Below are 18,409 nucleotides of genomic sequence, written 5' to 3'. Positions count from 1 at the left end.
CGCATCAGGACTCTTGTTTGGAAGTGTTCCCACCATGGTCCCCAGACCCTACTATATTTTTGGGGTAAAAAATATTGTATACCTCTTTTTCCCTGTGGGCACATTGGTCCATGCCTTGTCGCCATTCCTGCCTGGATGGTGTACCCCTGATCTCCATCCACGGGCTAGGTCTCTCTTTACAATCAAACTGTCCAATCACAGTAAGGTGCTGTAGGAAGCTGGCTTATTCTTTTCAAATCTGTTTATTAAACGTTTTCAATCTTATATCATGGTATGAAAGCATTTAACAGATTTCAACATAATATACAGCTGGCCTCATAAGTTTACACAAGTTCGGTATTGGCATCTTCACTATAAGTCATATTTCTATAATCATAGCAGCTATGTGCTCAGTTGTGCCTTGCTGTAGTATTAAACAATCAACAGAGATAGAAAAGAGTGAAAGAAAGAGGAAGGGGGTAGAGGGGTAATTCCAAGTGAAGAGTCCCGAATTTCGCCTTCAGTGGCTGATATCAGGCTCCCTGTGGTGTCATGCTGAAGAATCTCGTGTGAAGTGTCAGTATACTGGGTTGGTGTAACGTCCTCAAATAATTGGAGGGTGCAAAGCTTAGGTGGAGTGAAGCATATATGTTCCAGTTTAGAAAAGTAGTCTAACAGAGGCTGCCAGGTACCTGCAAATTTGGTTTAGTGTGTGTCACCCGGGATGTAAGAAGTTCCATCACCATAGTGTGCCATAGCCGTGTAAACCACATGGCGATAGGTGTTGTAACCTGCTTTTTCCAATAAAGGGCTATTAGCTGTTTGGCAGCTCCAAGCATGTGTGATATGAGGCGACAGTCTGTGGGAGTCATAGCTACGAGCGTTAGGGGCCCAATTCCTAAGAGGACCATAGTGGGAGTATTTGGTATGGAGAAGCCTATGGTGTCCTTATTGTGACATAATTTTAACACCTCCTTTCAATTGAGGGTCAGCAATGGGCAGTTCCACCATATATGTAAGAAGTTCCCTGCTGCAGTTTGGCAACGCCAGTAGTTGGGTGAAGGGGGGTGGGGAACATCTTGTGTAAGCGTTGGGGAGTATAGCACCATCTTGTCATACGTTTGTATGCAGTTTCCCGCTGGGGTATGCTTTTGAATATTTTCGGTGTGTCACGCCATAGGTGCTCCCATTGCTTTGGGTTGACCTCTTCTGTAATATCTGTTTGCCACTGTATTTGATATGTGTGGGGTCTAATCGGGGTGCAGTGCTGCAGTACTTGATAAGTGCGGGAGTTCAAGCCCTGGGAGCCATCGTATGCGCGCACTAGCATTTCAAAGGGAGTGAAGGGCCGGATTGACCCTTGAGTGTTTAATGGTGTGTGTAGCCAATGTCGAAGCTGGTAATATTGTAATCTAGCCTCCTCAGGTAGGAGGTATTCTCTCTTGCATTGATCGAAGGTTTTAAGCCTATCTCCCTCAAAGAGGTCCCAGAACATGCGGCATTCTCCCTCTCTCCACGCCGAAAAGGATTGCAGTTGCAGGGCCGGGGGAAACTCCGGGTTATGCGCCAACGGTGTGTTAGGGGAGGGGAAAGAGGTAAGGCCCCTGGGGACTGCAACTTCATCCCAGATGTCTAGCACTGTCTTTATTGGTGTATGTAGGCACTTTGAGGTCGGGTGCCCCACTTAAGCCAGGCTAGGTCCCAGAGTGGTCTGTAGGTTACTACCCGATCCATATGGAACCAGTGCTTCTCGCTTTCGCGGACCACCCAAGATGTATCAGAGGGGTGATGCCCAGTACTTTTCTCGGAGATTTGGGCATGTCAACTCCCTCTATCGCTAGGCAGCATGAGGAGTTTGTTTGACAATCTCAGCCACTTCCCTCCCCATATAAAACTGGTGCGATCCCGTTGCAAGCGTTGTATGGCAGCTTGCGGTATCGGGGTAGGTAGTGTTTGAAATAGGTATAGTATTTTCATGAGGATGGACATTTTAATTGCATTAAGCTGTCCCATCCACGAAAGCGGAAGCGATTTCCAATTACGCACATCTTCAAGCACGGTCTTCCTACATTCCGGACAGTTCGCCTGCGCCCATGTAGACAGGAAGGGAGTCAAGTTTAGTCCAATGTAACAGATCGAATGTGACGCCCATTGGAAAGGGGTGAGGGAGTTCCAGGATGTCCTCCCTACCTGAGGATGTCCTCGACAGGTTCAGCGCCCATGATTTAGCCAGGTTAATTTTAAGTCCCGAGGCTACTTCGAATGCTCTTAGGATTGGTATCAATGCCGTCAGCAAGGTCTTGGGTGCCGTCAAGGTGAGTAAAAGATCATCTGCAAACAATGCTATCTTATGTTCAATACCCCCAAAGGGGATTCCCAGAATATCTCCTGATTGACGAATGGCTATTGCTAGTGGCTCGATCGCAAGGGCAAAAATTAAGGACGAGAGTGGACAGCCCTGTCTGGTGCATCTGCGTATTTGTATTGGTTGTGTGAGCTGACCATTAACCCTAACCTGCGCCTGAGGGGTAGCGTATGATGCCATAATTCGAGAGACCATTATGGGTCCCAGCCCTATGTTCTGAAGACCCGCCCGTAGAAAAGCCCAGTCCACACGGCCGAATGCTTTTTCAGCATTGAGAGATAATAAGCAGGCGCGAATGTCCCGACGATGGGCTATTTACACTAAATGGGCTAGCCGATAAACAGTGACCGCCCCTTGGCATTGGCGAATAAACCCCACTTGATCTGGGTCCATTAAGCCGGGCAGGTAGGGCTCTATTCGGTTAGCCAGAATTTTTGTGTAGATTTTGGCATCTGTGTTAAGGAGTGCAATAGGGCGGTATGATGAGCATAGTGTATGGTCCTTACCTGGTTTGAGGATGAGGGCTATTTCTGCCATTGCCCTTGTAGGTGTAAGACCGGTGCTATCTGTAAATGAGTTAAAAAGTTGTAGCAACTGGTCCTGTATTTGAGGTAGAAACATGCGATAAAAGTGTACCAGAAGTCCATCCGGACCCGGGGTTTTACCAACTGTCAGGTCCTTTAGTGCCCATGGAAGCTCGGTTGATATGATTAGTGCTTCAAGAAATTGTGAGTGTTGCTTGTCTAGGGGGGTCCACGGGCAGGTTGAGGAAGAGAATGTGTCTCACCCAGGGACTAGAGGTCTCTGTCATGTAGAGCTTTGTAAAAGGTAACAAGGCGTTAAGTTTGCCTTGCTCCGTTATAGCCCAGGGTCTTCGGTATTTCTAACTGTTGCGATATGTGCCCTTGCTTCCCGCCGCCTCAGCCTACACGCAAGAATAGACCCTACCTTGTCCCACCATCATAGTACCTCTGCTTTAGTGCCAGCAAATGTTCGTTCCGCCATTTGTTCTGTGTGCCCTCAGTTGACCCCAGAGCACAGCGAGACGCCGTTTATGCATTCTAAAAGGTGGCAAGTGCTCTAGTCGCTCCAGGGCTTTAATGTCGCTGGCCAAGCCAGCCTCTACTAATCGAGCTTGACGACTGCGTGCTATCGTGATTGATATAATAACACCCCTGGTTGTCGCCTTAAAGGCGTCCCATAGGACAGAGTAGCGGGTTACAGGAAGGTCGCTGGATGCGAAGTAGGCCGAGATCTCTGTCCGTATCTCAGCCACATCTACCGGATCGTGCAGGATGTGGGGGGGGGGGTAATTGCCATTGAGGTCTGGGGCGGGCCGAATTAGCGAGTCCTTGTAGTAGTACTTCCATGCGGGCGTGGTCAGAAATAGAGAAGTCTGAGATATAGGCGGATTCTATGTCCCGCACAAGTGAATGGGAGAGGAAAAAGTAATCAATGCGGGAATATGAGCGGTGTACATGAGAATAGTAAGAGTAATCTCGTGTGTCTGGAAAATGGTAGCGCCAGGCATCTATAAGGCCCAAGTTGGTGAGGGTTTGCTTCAGTGCCGCAGACATCATGCCAGTGCCCTGAAAAGATTTAGAGTTATGATCCAAATCTAGGTCCCCAACCAAGTTAATATCTCCCCTCAGTATTAGTTGGTTCCCTTACTGTGCCACCTGATCTCTCAATAAGTTTCTAAGAAAAAGATCTTGTGCTTGATTGTGTGCATATACGTTGAGGAGAGTCAGAGGTCGTGCCCGATGTTGGATTTCAATTTTAATGAATCGGCCCTCCCTATCTCTCACCACCCATGGTTTCCTGCGACATGTCCCAGTCTTGAATAGGATTGCGACTCTTGCAGTCTTAGTCACGGAGGATGCCCAGTATTGTATTGGGTACTTAGGATTGGCCATACGATGCGTGTCTGATTGCAAAAGATGAGTCTCCTGTAGGCATATAATATCCAGGTCTTGTATGAGCAGATAGCGCCATACCGGACTCCTTTTATTGGGGGCGTTAAGACCTTTTACATTAAGAGAGAGAATTTTAATACAAGAGGTACTATCCATTGTCAGAGTCGAAAAGGGTTGCTAGTGGTGTAGGTTTGGTCTGTAAAGGGACCATTCCCGAGGGTTGGCTGCCGCCCCCCGGGGTTGTCGACTGTATATATGGCTTAATATCACCAGGATGTTCATGAAGGGAAAAGGGCAAGACAGGCCATGTGAAGCCCACCTCCAGCCATAGAGCAGTCCAGTTCAGGTTATTCTTCCACCCCCACCCTGTGAGGTTGAGAAAGAAAAGAATAGAAAAATAAAGGGAAATCGTCAACAATGAAAGGCCAACAAGATCCATTCCAGTCTAGGAAGAGTCTTGTTGCAAGGGCATGGGCCATTCCGGAGGTGTCACTCTCCTAAGAGTAGGATCAGTTGGGACAGGTTGAAAGAGAGGGAGTCATCTCAGTTTGAGGGTCCCGTCCCCAGCAGCTAGCCAACATCAGGATAAGGGGGGGAAAACCCTCACTTCGTTTCGTTTCATGTTCAATACGAGGCTCCCGATATAGATAGGGCCGCCAGCTAGATTAGGGGTATGCTCGGAGTAGACAGGCACTTCATGATTTGGACATGACTGGAGGGTGTGCAATGTTACTCAGAGACCACCGAGGAATGGGCAGGTGACTTCCCGCCATCCATGGTCTGGAGATGTTGTATGATTTTGTGCTTGGTTTGAGCAGAAGATTGTTCCCTGGCTGGGCACGCGGTTGCGGCCTGGACACCTTGGACCACTCCGGGCATAAGGAGAGCAGCCGAGAGGGGCTAGCATCCCTGTAGGGAATCGAGAGTTGCAAGAGCTGTTTGGCCTCTCATAGGGAATGCATTACTCAGTGTCTACCCTCCCAGGTGAAGATCAAGGCAAAAGGGTGACCCCATTGATATTTAATGTCAAGTTCACGCAACTTATCTGTAATTGGCTTGAAGTCCCTACATCGTCGCAGCGTTACTGAAGCGATGTCCTGGTAAAGTTGGATAGTGTACCCCTTGTGGGTTAATTCCATCTTACTTCGTGAGGCCTTAAAGATAGCTTCTTTCTCAGGGAAATATTTTTGTCTTGTGAGGATATCTCGCACAAGGTCTGGGTGTCCCGGGGGCATGGCAACCCGTGGGTTCTGTCTAGGGCGGGCGGAGAGGCATCATTGTCACCTCTGATTTCGTGGAGCAGGTCTGCTGTGAACGTCATAATGTTTGAGCCCTCCACTCCTCTAGGGACGCCTCTGATTCAAAGGTTATTCCTTCTGCTTCAGTTTTTCAAGTCGTCCTGTTTTATCTGAAGTTCAATGTGTTGGTCTTCTAATGCATGTATGTCAACAAAATGAGGGATAGATGGGTAAGTTTAAAGAGGTCCAGTGTACATACCCTAACGACTAGTAATACAAAAAGAGTACAAAGTTCCTCTGGTCAGAAAAAAATGTATAAAGGTGAGGAAGGTTATGTTATCAGTGGGACTGTCATGTGTCACGGGGGTGGGGGGAAACCCCTTGTTGGAACTAGGGCTCTCACACACCCAGCAAGCTAGGTGTCATGCTTCATCATTTGAGCCTGCTCCTCGTCAGGTCGGCGCTGCAATTCCTGACGGGCTCCCAATAATGGGGCTCTTTAGCGGGGATCTTCTGTTCCTGCCGAAGGGTGCTGTGGGGCTAAGGGGCCCTAGAATGTGTAGATGTGGTGAAAAAATTAAAATAGGTACTGTTTGTCCACGGAAAAATATTTATTAAAGTGGTAAACAGCCTAATTAAAATAAGTGAAAAAATGAGGTGGGTATAGCCACTAGTGGTTATGTCGCTAGTTATGTATGCCCTACACTCAGGAAGATCAACATGTTTCTTGCCTAAATAGCCAGTAATTGGTCACGGCAATTCATCAGGATCAGAAAAATAAGAACTATCTACAACGAAGGTGTGTGGATACTACATACCTAAGAGGTGCTCAGAAGTAACCTATTGTGCTGGCAAGGCAATCTTGCAGCAGTGTCCGGCGGATAAAAAGGACTCCAACGTGGGTCCTGCGTCGGTTGACGCTCGTGCTCAAAGACCTACCCCTGCCGCCGGACCTGGGATGGTCTTCTAATGCAGCCATTCTCTTCCAGAGGTTCTCCTGATCTTCTGTCCGGTTGTCTACTGTGCGCTCCAAGTCATTGACTTGTTACTATGATGTCTCTCTTCAGCTCTCTAAGGCAGGTCTTGAATTCAGTTTTGAGAGAGTTGATCTCTGATTTAATTTCTTGGAGGAAGGTGTTCATATAGGCTTGCGTAAGCGATTCAGCCGCTACCTTTGGTAGGGACTCCATGGGGCAGGAGCAGGAGGACTGGACTTGAGCCACAGGGTATTAACCGGGTTATCTCTGGTCTGATTTGGCGTAGATTTTTTACCAGCTTTGGTGTGCAACATATTCCTAGGAAGGCACCCCTCTCAATGTGCAGTTGGGTCACAGCCGAGACTCACCGCCCTCAGGAGTCTGTCTCAGCCCCGGGGCCCCAGACGGCCTATGACAGGTACAGTTCTCAAGCAAAGTTGGACACCTGGGAAGGTCTCGGCCAAATGCTACAGTGGCCTCAGTCTCCTCTGAGTAGGCTATGTTATCGCCTAACGCCCAGTGCTATGTTTCAGTTCAGCTCCCTTAGTGTGGAAACGGCTCCACCCCTGGCCGAGCTGAGAAGGTGCTCAGGGACTACAGTGGGTGTTAATAGTGAAGCTGACGCATGTTGTAGGGTAAGCAGTCACACCACAGCACCGAGTAAAGCACGGGCAAGGCTCACAAGGATTTATTTCCCTGGCAGTTAGGCAGGGTCACAGAGCGGTAGGAGGTATACCTTTGAAGTTTACGGTGTGCGAGGTGATAGGTTAGAGGAGTTTAGAATGAGCCAGGTCTACAAATGGTTTCCTATGACGTCTTAAGGGCTACAGAGGGTCAAATCCCGATCTTTCCTGATGTAAAGGGAGCTAGACTGCGCCCCAGAAGTAGGAAGAAGTGGAGGGGGCGATGCCCACTCTGTGATCTCAGTTGATCCCCCTTATGCCCCAATACGCTATCAGGACCCAACCAGGGACTTCCAACTAACTAGGGCTCTAGGCGAGCAAACCCATCAGTAGACCAGGGGAGCTAAGAGACAGTTCAGAGGCAGGGGTGAGGAGTCAATCCTGCTGCAAAACTCAACAGCCAATCACCCCTTACCTCTCCGGTGGGTTCAGCTCTCCGCCAGGCCTTTCCGATCTCCAGGTGTCCCAGGCCGAGGTCGTCTGGCTAAACTCCTCTCAGGGCACAGTCCGGCATCCAGTGGTAAATCTCAGCCTCCATGGAGAAGCCTGCTGCAGTCTCGGGGCTAAAGGATTCTAGCTGATCCAGCCGTGGGGGGGGGGGAACGGAGGGGGGCAGGCCCACAACAGTATACCCCACAAGGAATGGGTGGGGCATCTCTAAGGTGCCAGAGGCCAGTGAGCACCCAGCCCAAGGGCGATAACCGCACTCAAGCCAGCGGCGACAGCGAGGGCCCTAAGACTGGAGCAGTGGGAGTCGCAGGCCTAACTTGATGCAGCAGCATGGAGGGCCACCTTGCCGCCAGCCGATCCCAATCAGGTCAGTCTCTGTGAGTGCGCAGTCGTGCGGCAGGCCCCAGCGTATCTCTCAGAGCCGCGCAGACTGCTCCGGGCCACAATATTCATTCCGCTCTCTCATACAGCTCTGTGTGACCGGGCACTTCCCCTCGGTCGGGTCCACCGCAAGACCGCAGGGGCACCGAGACTCCACGAGGCACGTCTCACTCTATGTGCTGCTAAGCCATGCCCCCAAAGCTGGCTTTTTATGTAGTGTACCAAAATGAGGTCCACTATGTACACAGTCCAGATGACTCTTATTGGCTTACAGGGCTTAAATGAATAATACCAAATTCTCTCTTGTGTGGGAGTGCAGTTTAGGCTTATCAGAGGGTAGTGTTAAGCATTTGTTGAACACACAGAGTCAATAACTAAGAAACAAACTCAAGAAGAAACTCTAGATCATTTTAGAAAAATAATGTATCTTTTTATATAATTTTAGACACCAAAATTATTGGAGTCAGGTAAGTACTTTAAAAGAAATTTTACAGTAAAAAACAGTAGAAAATGTCAGGTGTCAGATTTGAGGAATGCAGTAATGTTATCCTAAGGGAGAAACATTCACTGCATAGACACACTTACAGATGACTTACAGGACTGTTCTTCTGGATTTAAGGTAAGGAGCGGCCAAGGTCCAAGAAAGCAACAAGAGTTCAAGTTTACCTGCCCTTGGGTGTCCGGGTGCACCAGTGATAGCCTTGAACTCTACACGCTAAAGTCTATGAGAAAAGTACCTGTAAGAAAGAGGCTGCAAGGAGGGACTGGGGGACTAGCCCTTCAGATCCCAAGGGGGGCTCGGCTCTTGAGGGTCTCAGGACCACAGAGGCACAGTTGGTTTACTTGAACCTGGGCTGGAGAGCTCATGTGCAGAGGTGTTTTGTCCTGGGGGTCAGTGAATTAGAGTCTCTCACGGTTCTCGGTGTTCCTGCAGAAGAGGGAAAAGAAACTCAGCAGGGCCACTCTCGTTGTGGAGATGGCTGCTCTCGTAGTCCCTCGATCTGCAGGTAGTTTTGGCAGTGGTGGTGTTCCGACTGAACGCAAACAAGCCTTGGTGCTTGAATCTGGCTCTGATTCCGTGGTGATTGGTGCAGGGTGGCTCCTGGGAGTCCTGGCATCTCCAAAGTTGACAAGGGGATGGAACTGACCCCCTGAAGAACAAAGATCTCTTGCTAGGGTGCTGCTCCCTTGGTGGGCTGGGGGGGCGGGGTTTCAGCAGAACGGTGTACTGGATAGCTGCAGTTGGTGCCTGCTGGTGCAGGGGAGTGGCTCCTCCACTCCAAGGGATATGTTACTGGGTGTCGGGATAGCAGCAGTTGATGCTGGTCCACAGTTCTCATAACTTCTGCTCTTCTTTATCCTTCTTCTTCCTTCAAGCAGACAAATCTGAGTTCCTAGTGTAAGGGGGCCATCTAAATACTAAATTTATGGCATTAAGGGCAGTGAAGGGTAGGGTAATAGCCAATGGACCCCTAGGGTCCTTACATCCCCTATGTGACCACTTCCTGTGGGGAGTGGGCATAATCCTGTCCCAGAGTTCCTAATTTCACCCAAATAAAAATTATATCTTTCTCTTGCACCCATGCAGCACTTCTCCCTCTTTCCTCCTTTGATTCACTGCGGAGTAGCATTTCTACACATTTCCACCTTGGAGTATGATACCTAGTACTCCCTGCTGCCCACCCTGAGACATTTATTTATTTATTGGCACACTTGTCTAACCAGACTTTTAAGGCAGCTTACCTAAATTCCCCTCTCTTTTGGACGATTCCCTGGGAAACCTATTATTCCCATCACGTTTTTTCAAGTTTGAGGACCCACTCCAATATGGCGCACGCTGGGTCCTCGCATTACTACCACACTTCTTCAGAGTGTAACAGGCCACTGTAATAGGGCCCCCATGCATGGGCAGCGCGTTCTCCAACGTACGTGAGTTACGCGGTCCATCACACCACTATACTACTCTAGACATTTGGCGGTGATTTACATGCATTAACTCCCCCGCCCACCCAACCCCTGGAAGCAGGACACTCCCTGACCGAGCGCCCAACACTATTTCTAAGCACCCACACGGAGCGGGCACTTAATATTCAGGCAGGCGTGCTGGAGGGTAGGTGCTGAGCAACGCTGGACCCAATGGATAACCGTGAACAACGATAAGCAGGGTCCACGCGGCCCATGTCTTCGGCCATGCTGACAGACCAGTAAGTCTATGTGGTGCGCTGTTGTTGAAAGTGTCTCCTCTGTTCCTTTATGCATTTATCTACCACAGCCGTAACGGTGCGGGTTTCCACACGCACTAGCCTTTAGAGCATCTCTCTACCTGCAATTAGGTAAGAGCCCACATCCCGCTGTGCTGCTTAAGTCACTATAATTCTTTTTGCTTAGGCACTTATAGTTTCACTGGTATGTGTGTTATTTTCCTGATGCACTCACATGTCAATGACCATTGCGAGCCTTATTATTCAAACCTCTCACTGCAGGGGTGGTGCTCCGCTGTTGGGAATGGGCTGCGCCGCATACTTCCTTGCCACCACCATGGCATGACCTATAGCCGGTGCCCACACCCACGACGGCATTTACCACTGCGGGAAAGGTATCCAAGCATCCTGTCATTCGTATTTGTGTTGTCTATTCTATTGCCAAGCATGGTCTTTCATTTATGTTAGTTGCACGTAATCATGTGCCATGTGGAGGTTTACATTGACACCTCCTATGTTTTCCCTATCTCCCCTTTCTCCCTTTCTGATTCCTAGGTTGCGACAGGAGCAGCAAAGCTATTTAGTTTGAGCTACACACAGGTGTGGCCCGCCCTGATCTAGAAGGGTTCTTGACCCCACCTCTCCTTTTCACTTTTTCATTCACAGCATTTGGTCCTAATGAAGCGCCATGGATCTTTTTCACCAGGTGCGAAACATGTTGACCTTTAGTTACGAAGGCACCTTACGCGCTTTTTAGTAACTCACAACCTTTGGGGTCTTTTAATCTGACAAGGGAATCCACAAATTAAACTTCACTGACTTTCGGTATCCCTTGGTCAGTTTTATCTTTCACTCACCCACTTACCACTCACAGGTGACCCTCCTTTCTCACACCCGCACTCATCTGACGGCAGTCTAAACAAAAGATCTTTGCTAAAGCGACCCTTCGGGGGACCCCCAGGGCATTGTAGCGCCGGCCAGACGAGGAGCAACCGCCTGATGATGAAGCATGACCTCCTTCGGGGTGTGTGAGGGCATCATGAGACAAGGCTAGTGCTTGTCTCTAGTCAGTGAGTCCTAGACCTAGGACCTTCCCCCTCTCCCCTAGTTTTTCTGTCTGTGGGTGACTTTCTGCACCCAGCCCTTGGAACAGCTACCCCCTTTTTTGATTTTGGACATGACCAGGTTATACAGAGAAAGGTGCTTGCTTCTATAGAACAGCGTGAACACAGCGGACTGGCAATTTTTTCATTTTCCATAGCCTTCTGGGAGTAAAGTACATCCTGTGTAAGTAGATAAATTGAATTCAGCGAAAGTGGATTGATGTAGTCAGCACACGAGGGCCTGTTTTGACTTACCACCATTCATCATCAGACCCTTGAAATACTGTTCAGATATCATAGTCCATTATATAATCTGGAAACATCAATTTTTACAACTCCACAGTGACCATAATATCTTAACATTTTTCAGGTGCCCTGCGTAACCTGCGACATGGTTGGAGATGACTGATGTTGTTGCAAATTGTTTTTTAACAGTGTTGTAGTAGAGAAATGCTAATAAAAGGTATTTACTTAAGCCTTTGTGTTGTATTGCGAGACTGGGCTGGTTTATGTTGGTTGGGTATCTATTTTCTTGCTCTTTTAATGTACAAACAAGTATATATTTCTTTTTAATCATTCAGAGCTATACATCACTTTTGTGGAATTTGAACACAGTGAAGCTACAATATATACAAAAAGAGTATTTCTAAGAATTGTTTTTCTGATATTTACCACAGTGCATAAAACATATGTTTCTTTAAATTAAAAATACATATGTTAGTAGAAATAAACTATACAGATTATTTTCTTATTTTATCAGAGAAAAACCTTTTAGTAAAACGTTAAACACATCAAACGCTTTCTAATTGATTTATATTTTTTTCAGTGAAATCTATTGAGTTAAGATTAACAAAAATAGATCACACTGCGATCCACCCACACCTGTTGGATATGAAAATTGGACAAGGGAAGTATGAACTTGGATTTTTCCCAAAGCTGCAGTCTGATGTACTGTCTACTGGGCCAGCCACTAATAAGTGAGTACTCATTTTTTTTTTTTTTTTTTTTAATTATTTTTATTGCAGGAATTAGTAAATCTTTACATAATCGGCCAGCATTACATCTCAAGCCGGAGCGTTGAAACCCAACTCTCCGATCCCCTCCGGAAGTTGCTTACACAGCCGTTCAGCCCACAACCCTGGGGTCGGGCGGCGAAAGTCCGTGGGGGCTCAGGAGGTTGTCGAGGTCGGCCCGGAGGATTCGTTGTCCTTCATCTGCTTTTCTAAACAACCCTATAACTCCAAAAACACCCCCCCACCCTTAAAACCCCCCAATCCCAGAAAAACCCTCCCCCCCACCGCCATCAGCGCGCGGCATCAACCGCAACCGGATCTTCTTGGGGACCCATGGGGAAAACAATAAAGCTGAGAAGTGCAACCGTCTACCGGGACTCAGGGCGCGCCGCTACCTCATGTTCGGCATCGCCGGGGGCGCAGTACTCCCTAAGGGCCTGCACGAGCATCTCCCACTCCAGCGCTGTCTCCTCGGCCTTCTCGTTACGCTGCCTCCAAGCTAGCTGGTATCTAAGCGTACTCTCCCCCGCCGCCCACTTCAAAAATTCGCTGTGCCACCGGCTCCCTGTCGGGCCGGTCCGTGCCTTCCAATTCCTGGTCACCTCCCGTTTAGCAAGGAGCAGCCCCAAATCGATGAATTTACTAGATATTTTATTCTTGGGGGTATGAGGGAACCAATGCAGGAGACCCACCGCCGCATCCAACGAAAGAGATCTCCCCGTCGTTTCCTCCAGGGTCTTCCCCACTTCCTCCCAATAGGCCGACAATCCCGGGCAGGCCCACAGCATGTGGAGAAGGTCCGCCTCCTGGGCCGGGCACCTGGGGCACTCCGCTGAGGCCGCCGCAAAATATCGCCTGATTTTTACCGGGGTCAAATATGCTCTATGGAGCACATAATAGTGGACTAATTGAAAGCGGGCGTGGCGTGTGCCCTTCCAGGCACGCCGCACCAGCTGAGCCCAGGTCGTCTCTGGGATCTCCTTGCCAATGTCCTCCTCCCATCGGTTTCTCAGGGTGGTGAGGGGAGCCAGCCCCTCTTTGAGCAGTCTACCGTAAAGGCATGTGACCGCCCTTACCGTGCCCGCGGACATCATCACGTATTGGCACACTGGGGATAAAAGGGGTTCTGCCTGCCCGGACCTCCAGTGCGCCTGGATCGCTCGAACAAGGGCCGAGTGCAACAAAAAGTCGCCGCGGGGAATCCCGAAGCGATCAATGAGCTCCTGGAATGGCAAGAGCGTCCCGTCCTCGTAGAGATCACCGATGAGCTGCAGGCCGGCGTCCTCCCAAGTCGCCAGCCGCGACCAATCACCCCCATGGGGCAAAGCCGTTAGCATCCCCAGCGGTATTTCAGGTGCATACGGTGTTCGCTGGTGGCCCCGGGCGTGAGCCCGGTTCCAGCACAGGCGAACAGTCCGCTCCTCCATGGACAAGTCCTGCAAAGCCAATCGTTGCCTCATCACTATGAAGGAGAGAACATGCCTGGCCATACCTGTTCCCCTCCTGTCCTCGGGGCCCCGGAACTCCCGAGCGATCTCCTGGGTGAAGGTCTGGAGCTGCGCCGCTAAGTAATATTTTTCGAAGTCCGGCGCCGCAAGCCCACCCTCCTCCTTCGGCCTCATCAGGGTCTTGAGGGCCACCCGCCGGCGGCCCGAGCCCCAAAGGAATCCGACTATCATGGACCGTAATAGTCGAAACGTGGTCGGCGGGATCCAGATCGGTAGTGTCCGGAAATAATATAACAGCCGGGGGAGCGCCACCATTTTAAGCAGAGCGATCCGCCCTGCCACCGAGAGCGGCAGCGTGGCCCAAAAGCCCATACTGCCTCGCAGTGCCCGGATGCCCCGGGCAATGTTCCCATCAAGGAGGCCAGAAGGTTCGTGGTAGACATACACCCCTAGATATTTGAAGCAGTCGGGTTCCCATCTAATCTCCCTACTCAAGGCAGGTGTAGGGGTGCCCCTGCGAATCGGGAAAAGACATGTCTTAGTCCAATTCACTCGAAGGCCCGAGACCTCCCCAAACTCCGTGAGCGCCGTCGCAGCTCCACGTAGGGCAGCAAGCGGGTCTTCCAGGAAGAGCAACAGGTCGTCTGCGTATAGGGAGACGTAGTGCGGGCCCGACAGGGTCCACAGGCCCGCGTAATGGGCTCCCGACCGGAGATGCAACGCAAGAGGCTCCACCGCCAGCGCAAAGAGCAGTGGGGAGAGCGAGCAGCCCTGCCTCGTGCCCCGTTCCACCGGGTATCGTGGGGAAATCAGCGGTCCCGCCCGAACCCTGGCTGACGCCGAGGCGTACAGCACCCTGGTCCAGCTGACGAAACCCTCTCCGAGGCCGAACCTCCGCAACACAGTGCAGAGGTAGTCCCATTCCAGGCTATCAAAGGCCTTCTCTAAGTCCACTGATAGGACAACCGGGCATGGGGCGTCCACAAGCGGTTCCCCAAGCAAGCGGCACAACCTGCGAATGTTCATGGTCGTGTTACGCCTGGGGATAAAGCCAGCCTGGTCCTCATGCACTAAAGAACTCATGTGCCCAAGCAGCCTCGTGGCCAAGATGCTGCTAAGTATTTTATAATCCACCGTCCGCATCGATAAGGGACGGTAGGAGCCCGGATCGGATGAGTCCCTGCCGGGCTTGAGGAGCGGAACCACCAATGCCTCACACATCGAGCCTGGAAGGCGCCCCAGCCTCCTCGCCTCTCTATATACCACCAACAACCTAGGGGCTAGGAGATCGGCATAAGCCGCATAGAACTCTACAGGAAGCCCGTCCAGGCCCGGGGTCTTATTTCTCGCCATCTTTTTAATGGCGCTACGGATCTCTCCCAGTTCTATGTCGGCCCCCAAGGTTTTAGCCACCTCCTGCTCCATTGCTGGAATCTCTAGGGGCCGCAAATAATTATCTAGCAGGGCAGGGTCTCGGACAGAGCGACTGCGGTACAAGCGCTCATAGTATTGCCGGTAGCAGCTCAAAATCGCAGGCTGAGTATACACCTGGGTTCCGTCTGCCCTACGCATGGACGTCGTCAGTGAAGTCTGCCGCGCAGGGTTGGCCAGCCACGCTAACAGCGCGCCCGACCTATCCCCCTCCGCGATGGACCGAACCGTATAGGCTTTATAGTCAAAACAGCGGAGCCGTTCGACCTCTGCTGCCACCGCCTCCCTCGCCTCCGCCGTGCGCGCCTGTAAGTCTGGGTGCCCTGGGCGGCGTAATTCCAGCTCGCGGAGTTTCCGATCCGCTGTCTCCAGGTCCGCGAGGATAACTCGCCGCACACCGACCTGTTTAGATATGCAGTACCCTCTCACCACCACCTTAAAAGCGTCCCACTCTAGCGCTCTCGTGCTCGCGGTGCCACCGTTGGACGCAAAGTACTCCGAGATCGTGTCACCCAGGTCCGCCCTGAAGACACTGTCCTCAAGGGTCTCGGGACGTAATTTCCAGGTGGGCACCGCCGGCACCCCAGGAAACCAGCGAAGGTCCAACAGGAGGGGGTTATGATCAGAAATGGTTCTGGTCAAATATTCAGACCGGACCGCCGCCGAAACCAATTAGGGCGAACCAAGAAAGCCGTCCAATCGAACGTGCAATTCATGGAGGCTCGAGAAGTAGGAGTAGTCCCTAGTTGTGGGGTGTTGCGCCCTCCAAATGTCCGTTAGGCCCCAGTGAGTCTGCCAGTCCCGACGGTCCCTAGCCAAACGACGAACCGGAGAATCAGGGAGGGGTGGGTGCGAGCGGTCATTGTCTACATCCACTACGGAATTGAAATCTCCACCCAGCAGGATGGGCCCGGAGAGGCAGTGGGCCAACGAGCCCGATAACCTGGAAAGGAAGGCAGTCTGGTCGACATTAGGAGCATACACACAGCAAACGTTTAGGTCTCTCCCTCCCAAAGTCCCCGAAATGGCCACATAGCGCCCCTCTGGATCTATCACTGAGTTCGTGACCTGGAAGGGGACCCCAGCTCTAACCCAGATCAGCGCCCCTCTGGCATACGCGGAGTACGAGGTGCAAAAGACCTGCCCCCTCCATCTACGCTGTAGCGCCGCCCCTTCCGCCTTGTTCAGATGGGTTTCCTGCAGCAGCGCCATTTGTATCCCCCTACGCACTAAATAAGCGTGGACCTTGTGACGCCTGGACATTGTATGAAGCCCCCGTACGTTCCAAGTAACACATTTCAGATTGGCAATCTCAGCCATTGTCCCATATCAGTCTCGCAAAGTCTCCCCAGCTGGGTCCCAACCATAAAAGGACATCGATCCTCATAGCACTGATGGCGGCCATTGTCCCCAAACAAAACTGAACAACCCAAATATTAATTAACTCCCCATCCACCCTCCCCAGAACAGGACCCAAATAGCACCATCTAGTTCCCATCCAAACCACACTCCCCAACAACCCACTACACCTTACTAATCCTGCAGTCGCCACCACAGGAAGGCCTTAAGGGCCAGGTGCGGGCCGGACGGAGGCAATGGGCCCTCGTCGCCCAGGCCACCAGGACTAAAGCAAGCCCACAACAGTGTCACGAAAAGACCCCCTGGGGGCCAGTCCAGGGCACCCCGCCCATCCTACCCCGGTAGACAACCACTCTTACCGTCCCCCGCCATCCCCCCGCCGGGCCCCCACCCAAACTGAAGAAGCACACCCAGTTACCCCTGTCCATCCAGTATGTCCTCCACCGATTGTGGTGTGATCTCCGGCGTATGGCCACTGTCCGGTACAGATTCCTCGGAGTCCGTTGAGCCCCCCTCGTCATCCGGGATCCCCTCCTCCGCCGTGGCATCGTCCCGTGACCCAGACAGCGCCGTCAGCACCTCCAGCACTCCCCTCCGCTCCGTCGATGTCTCCACAGTTGAGGGACCCCCCGATCGGCCTCCGCGGCCTCTAGTCCTTCTGGATCTCCGCCTCTGTCCCGGCTCTGCCATCCGTCTAGGCGAAGAGCCGGATCCACCTTTCCCCGCTCTATAGAGTTCGAGCCAGTGACAAGCGTCCTCTGGGGTGTCGAAGAACTGGGTTTTGTCATCGACAATTACGCGGAGTCTCGCCGGGTAGAAGAGCGAGTACTGGATACCCTCACTCCGGAGCTCGCGCTTGACCGCCAGGAAGGAAAACCGTCTGCGTTGGGTTTCATAGGTGTAATCCGGAAAGATGTTCACCTGACTATTCGCCACTTTGAATGGTCCATTGTGTCTGGCGGCATTGAGGATCAGGTCCCTATCCCTGAAGTGCAGCAACCGCGCCACCACCGGCCGCGGGGCACGGCCCTGCTGCGGCGGCCTCGCCGGGACTCTATGGGCACGCTCCAGAGTGTAAAAGGAGGACAAACCCTCCGGGGCCACCGTGTCTCGGAGCCAGGCCTCCAGATACGCCACCATGTCGCCATCCTCGACCTTTTCCGGCAGGCCAACCACACGAATGTTGTTCCTCCTGTTGCGGCCTTCTGCATCCTCCGCTCTCTGCTCGAGGACCGTGATCCGGGATAAAGCCTCCTTCATTTCCGCGGCCAGGGTGCGCTGCGCCGGCTCCAAGGTTTTCACCGAGCCCTCCACTTCCTTGACCCGGTCCGACAGTTTGCCGTGGTCCGCTCTAAGGAGACCCAGGCTCGTCGCCACCTGGGCAATGTCCTGCTGGAGGGCCGAGCGCGTGGTCGCTATCGCCTCCAAAACACGGTCGAATTGCTGCTGCAGAGGTGCACCACCGGCCTCCTCTGGACCTCCGCGTTCCTCCTTGTCCTGGGTCTCCAAGTCCGAGACGACCGGGGCAGTCCCCTTGGCACCTCTAGGCTTCCCCATGTCGCCGGCCGTTCTCCGCCCGGGTCCCGGGGCAGGCGTCCCCGAGTGTCGGCACCGGCTACGACTCCCTCGGGTGCTAGGCCTCAGGTCAAGTGCCGGAGATCTCCGTCTCCAAGGCCCGTTGGATCGTCCCAGCCGCGGCCCGTGCCACCACCTTGCCGTCCGGGGGCACCGTGGAGGAGGCGGGGACAATCGTCGCCGGGCCGGGCAGGCCCACACGGCCGACCGAGTGTCACCAGCTCTACCGGACGACTCGCGGTTCCAAAGGGTTGCGCCTCCCATGGGAGTGGGTCAGCCAGGAGAAAGTA

At 52.0% G+C, this 18,409-nt stretch overlaps 1 protein-coding gene across 4 annotated transcripts in view; it reads left to right on the top strand.

The window, feature by feature from the left end:
- Positions 1-18,409, top strand: part of DENND5A (DENN domain containing 5A) — a 299,668-nt gene that overhangs the window by 94,454 nt on the left and 186,805 nt on the right. For all 4 annotated transcript variants that reach the window (XM_085648154.1, XM_085648156.1, XM_085648155.1 and 1 more), the window contains one exon: positions 12,120-12,270. In XM_085648154.1, the coding sequence (XP_085504280.1) occupies positions 12,120-12,270 (151 nt within the window). The remainder of the gene's footprint in view (positions 1-12,119; positions 12,271-18,409) is intronic.

Source organism: Triturus cristatus, chromosome 3_2 (genome assembly GCF_964204655.1).
Source record: "Triturus cristatus chromosome 3_2, aTriCri1.1, whole genome shotgun sequence".
Lineage (NCBI taxonomy): Eukaryota > Metazoa > Chordata > Amphibia > Caudata > Salamandridae > Triturus > Triturus cristatus.
This window is presented reverse-complemented; position numbering and strand designations above follow the sequence as displayed.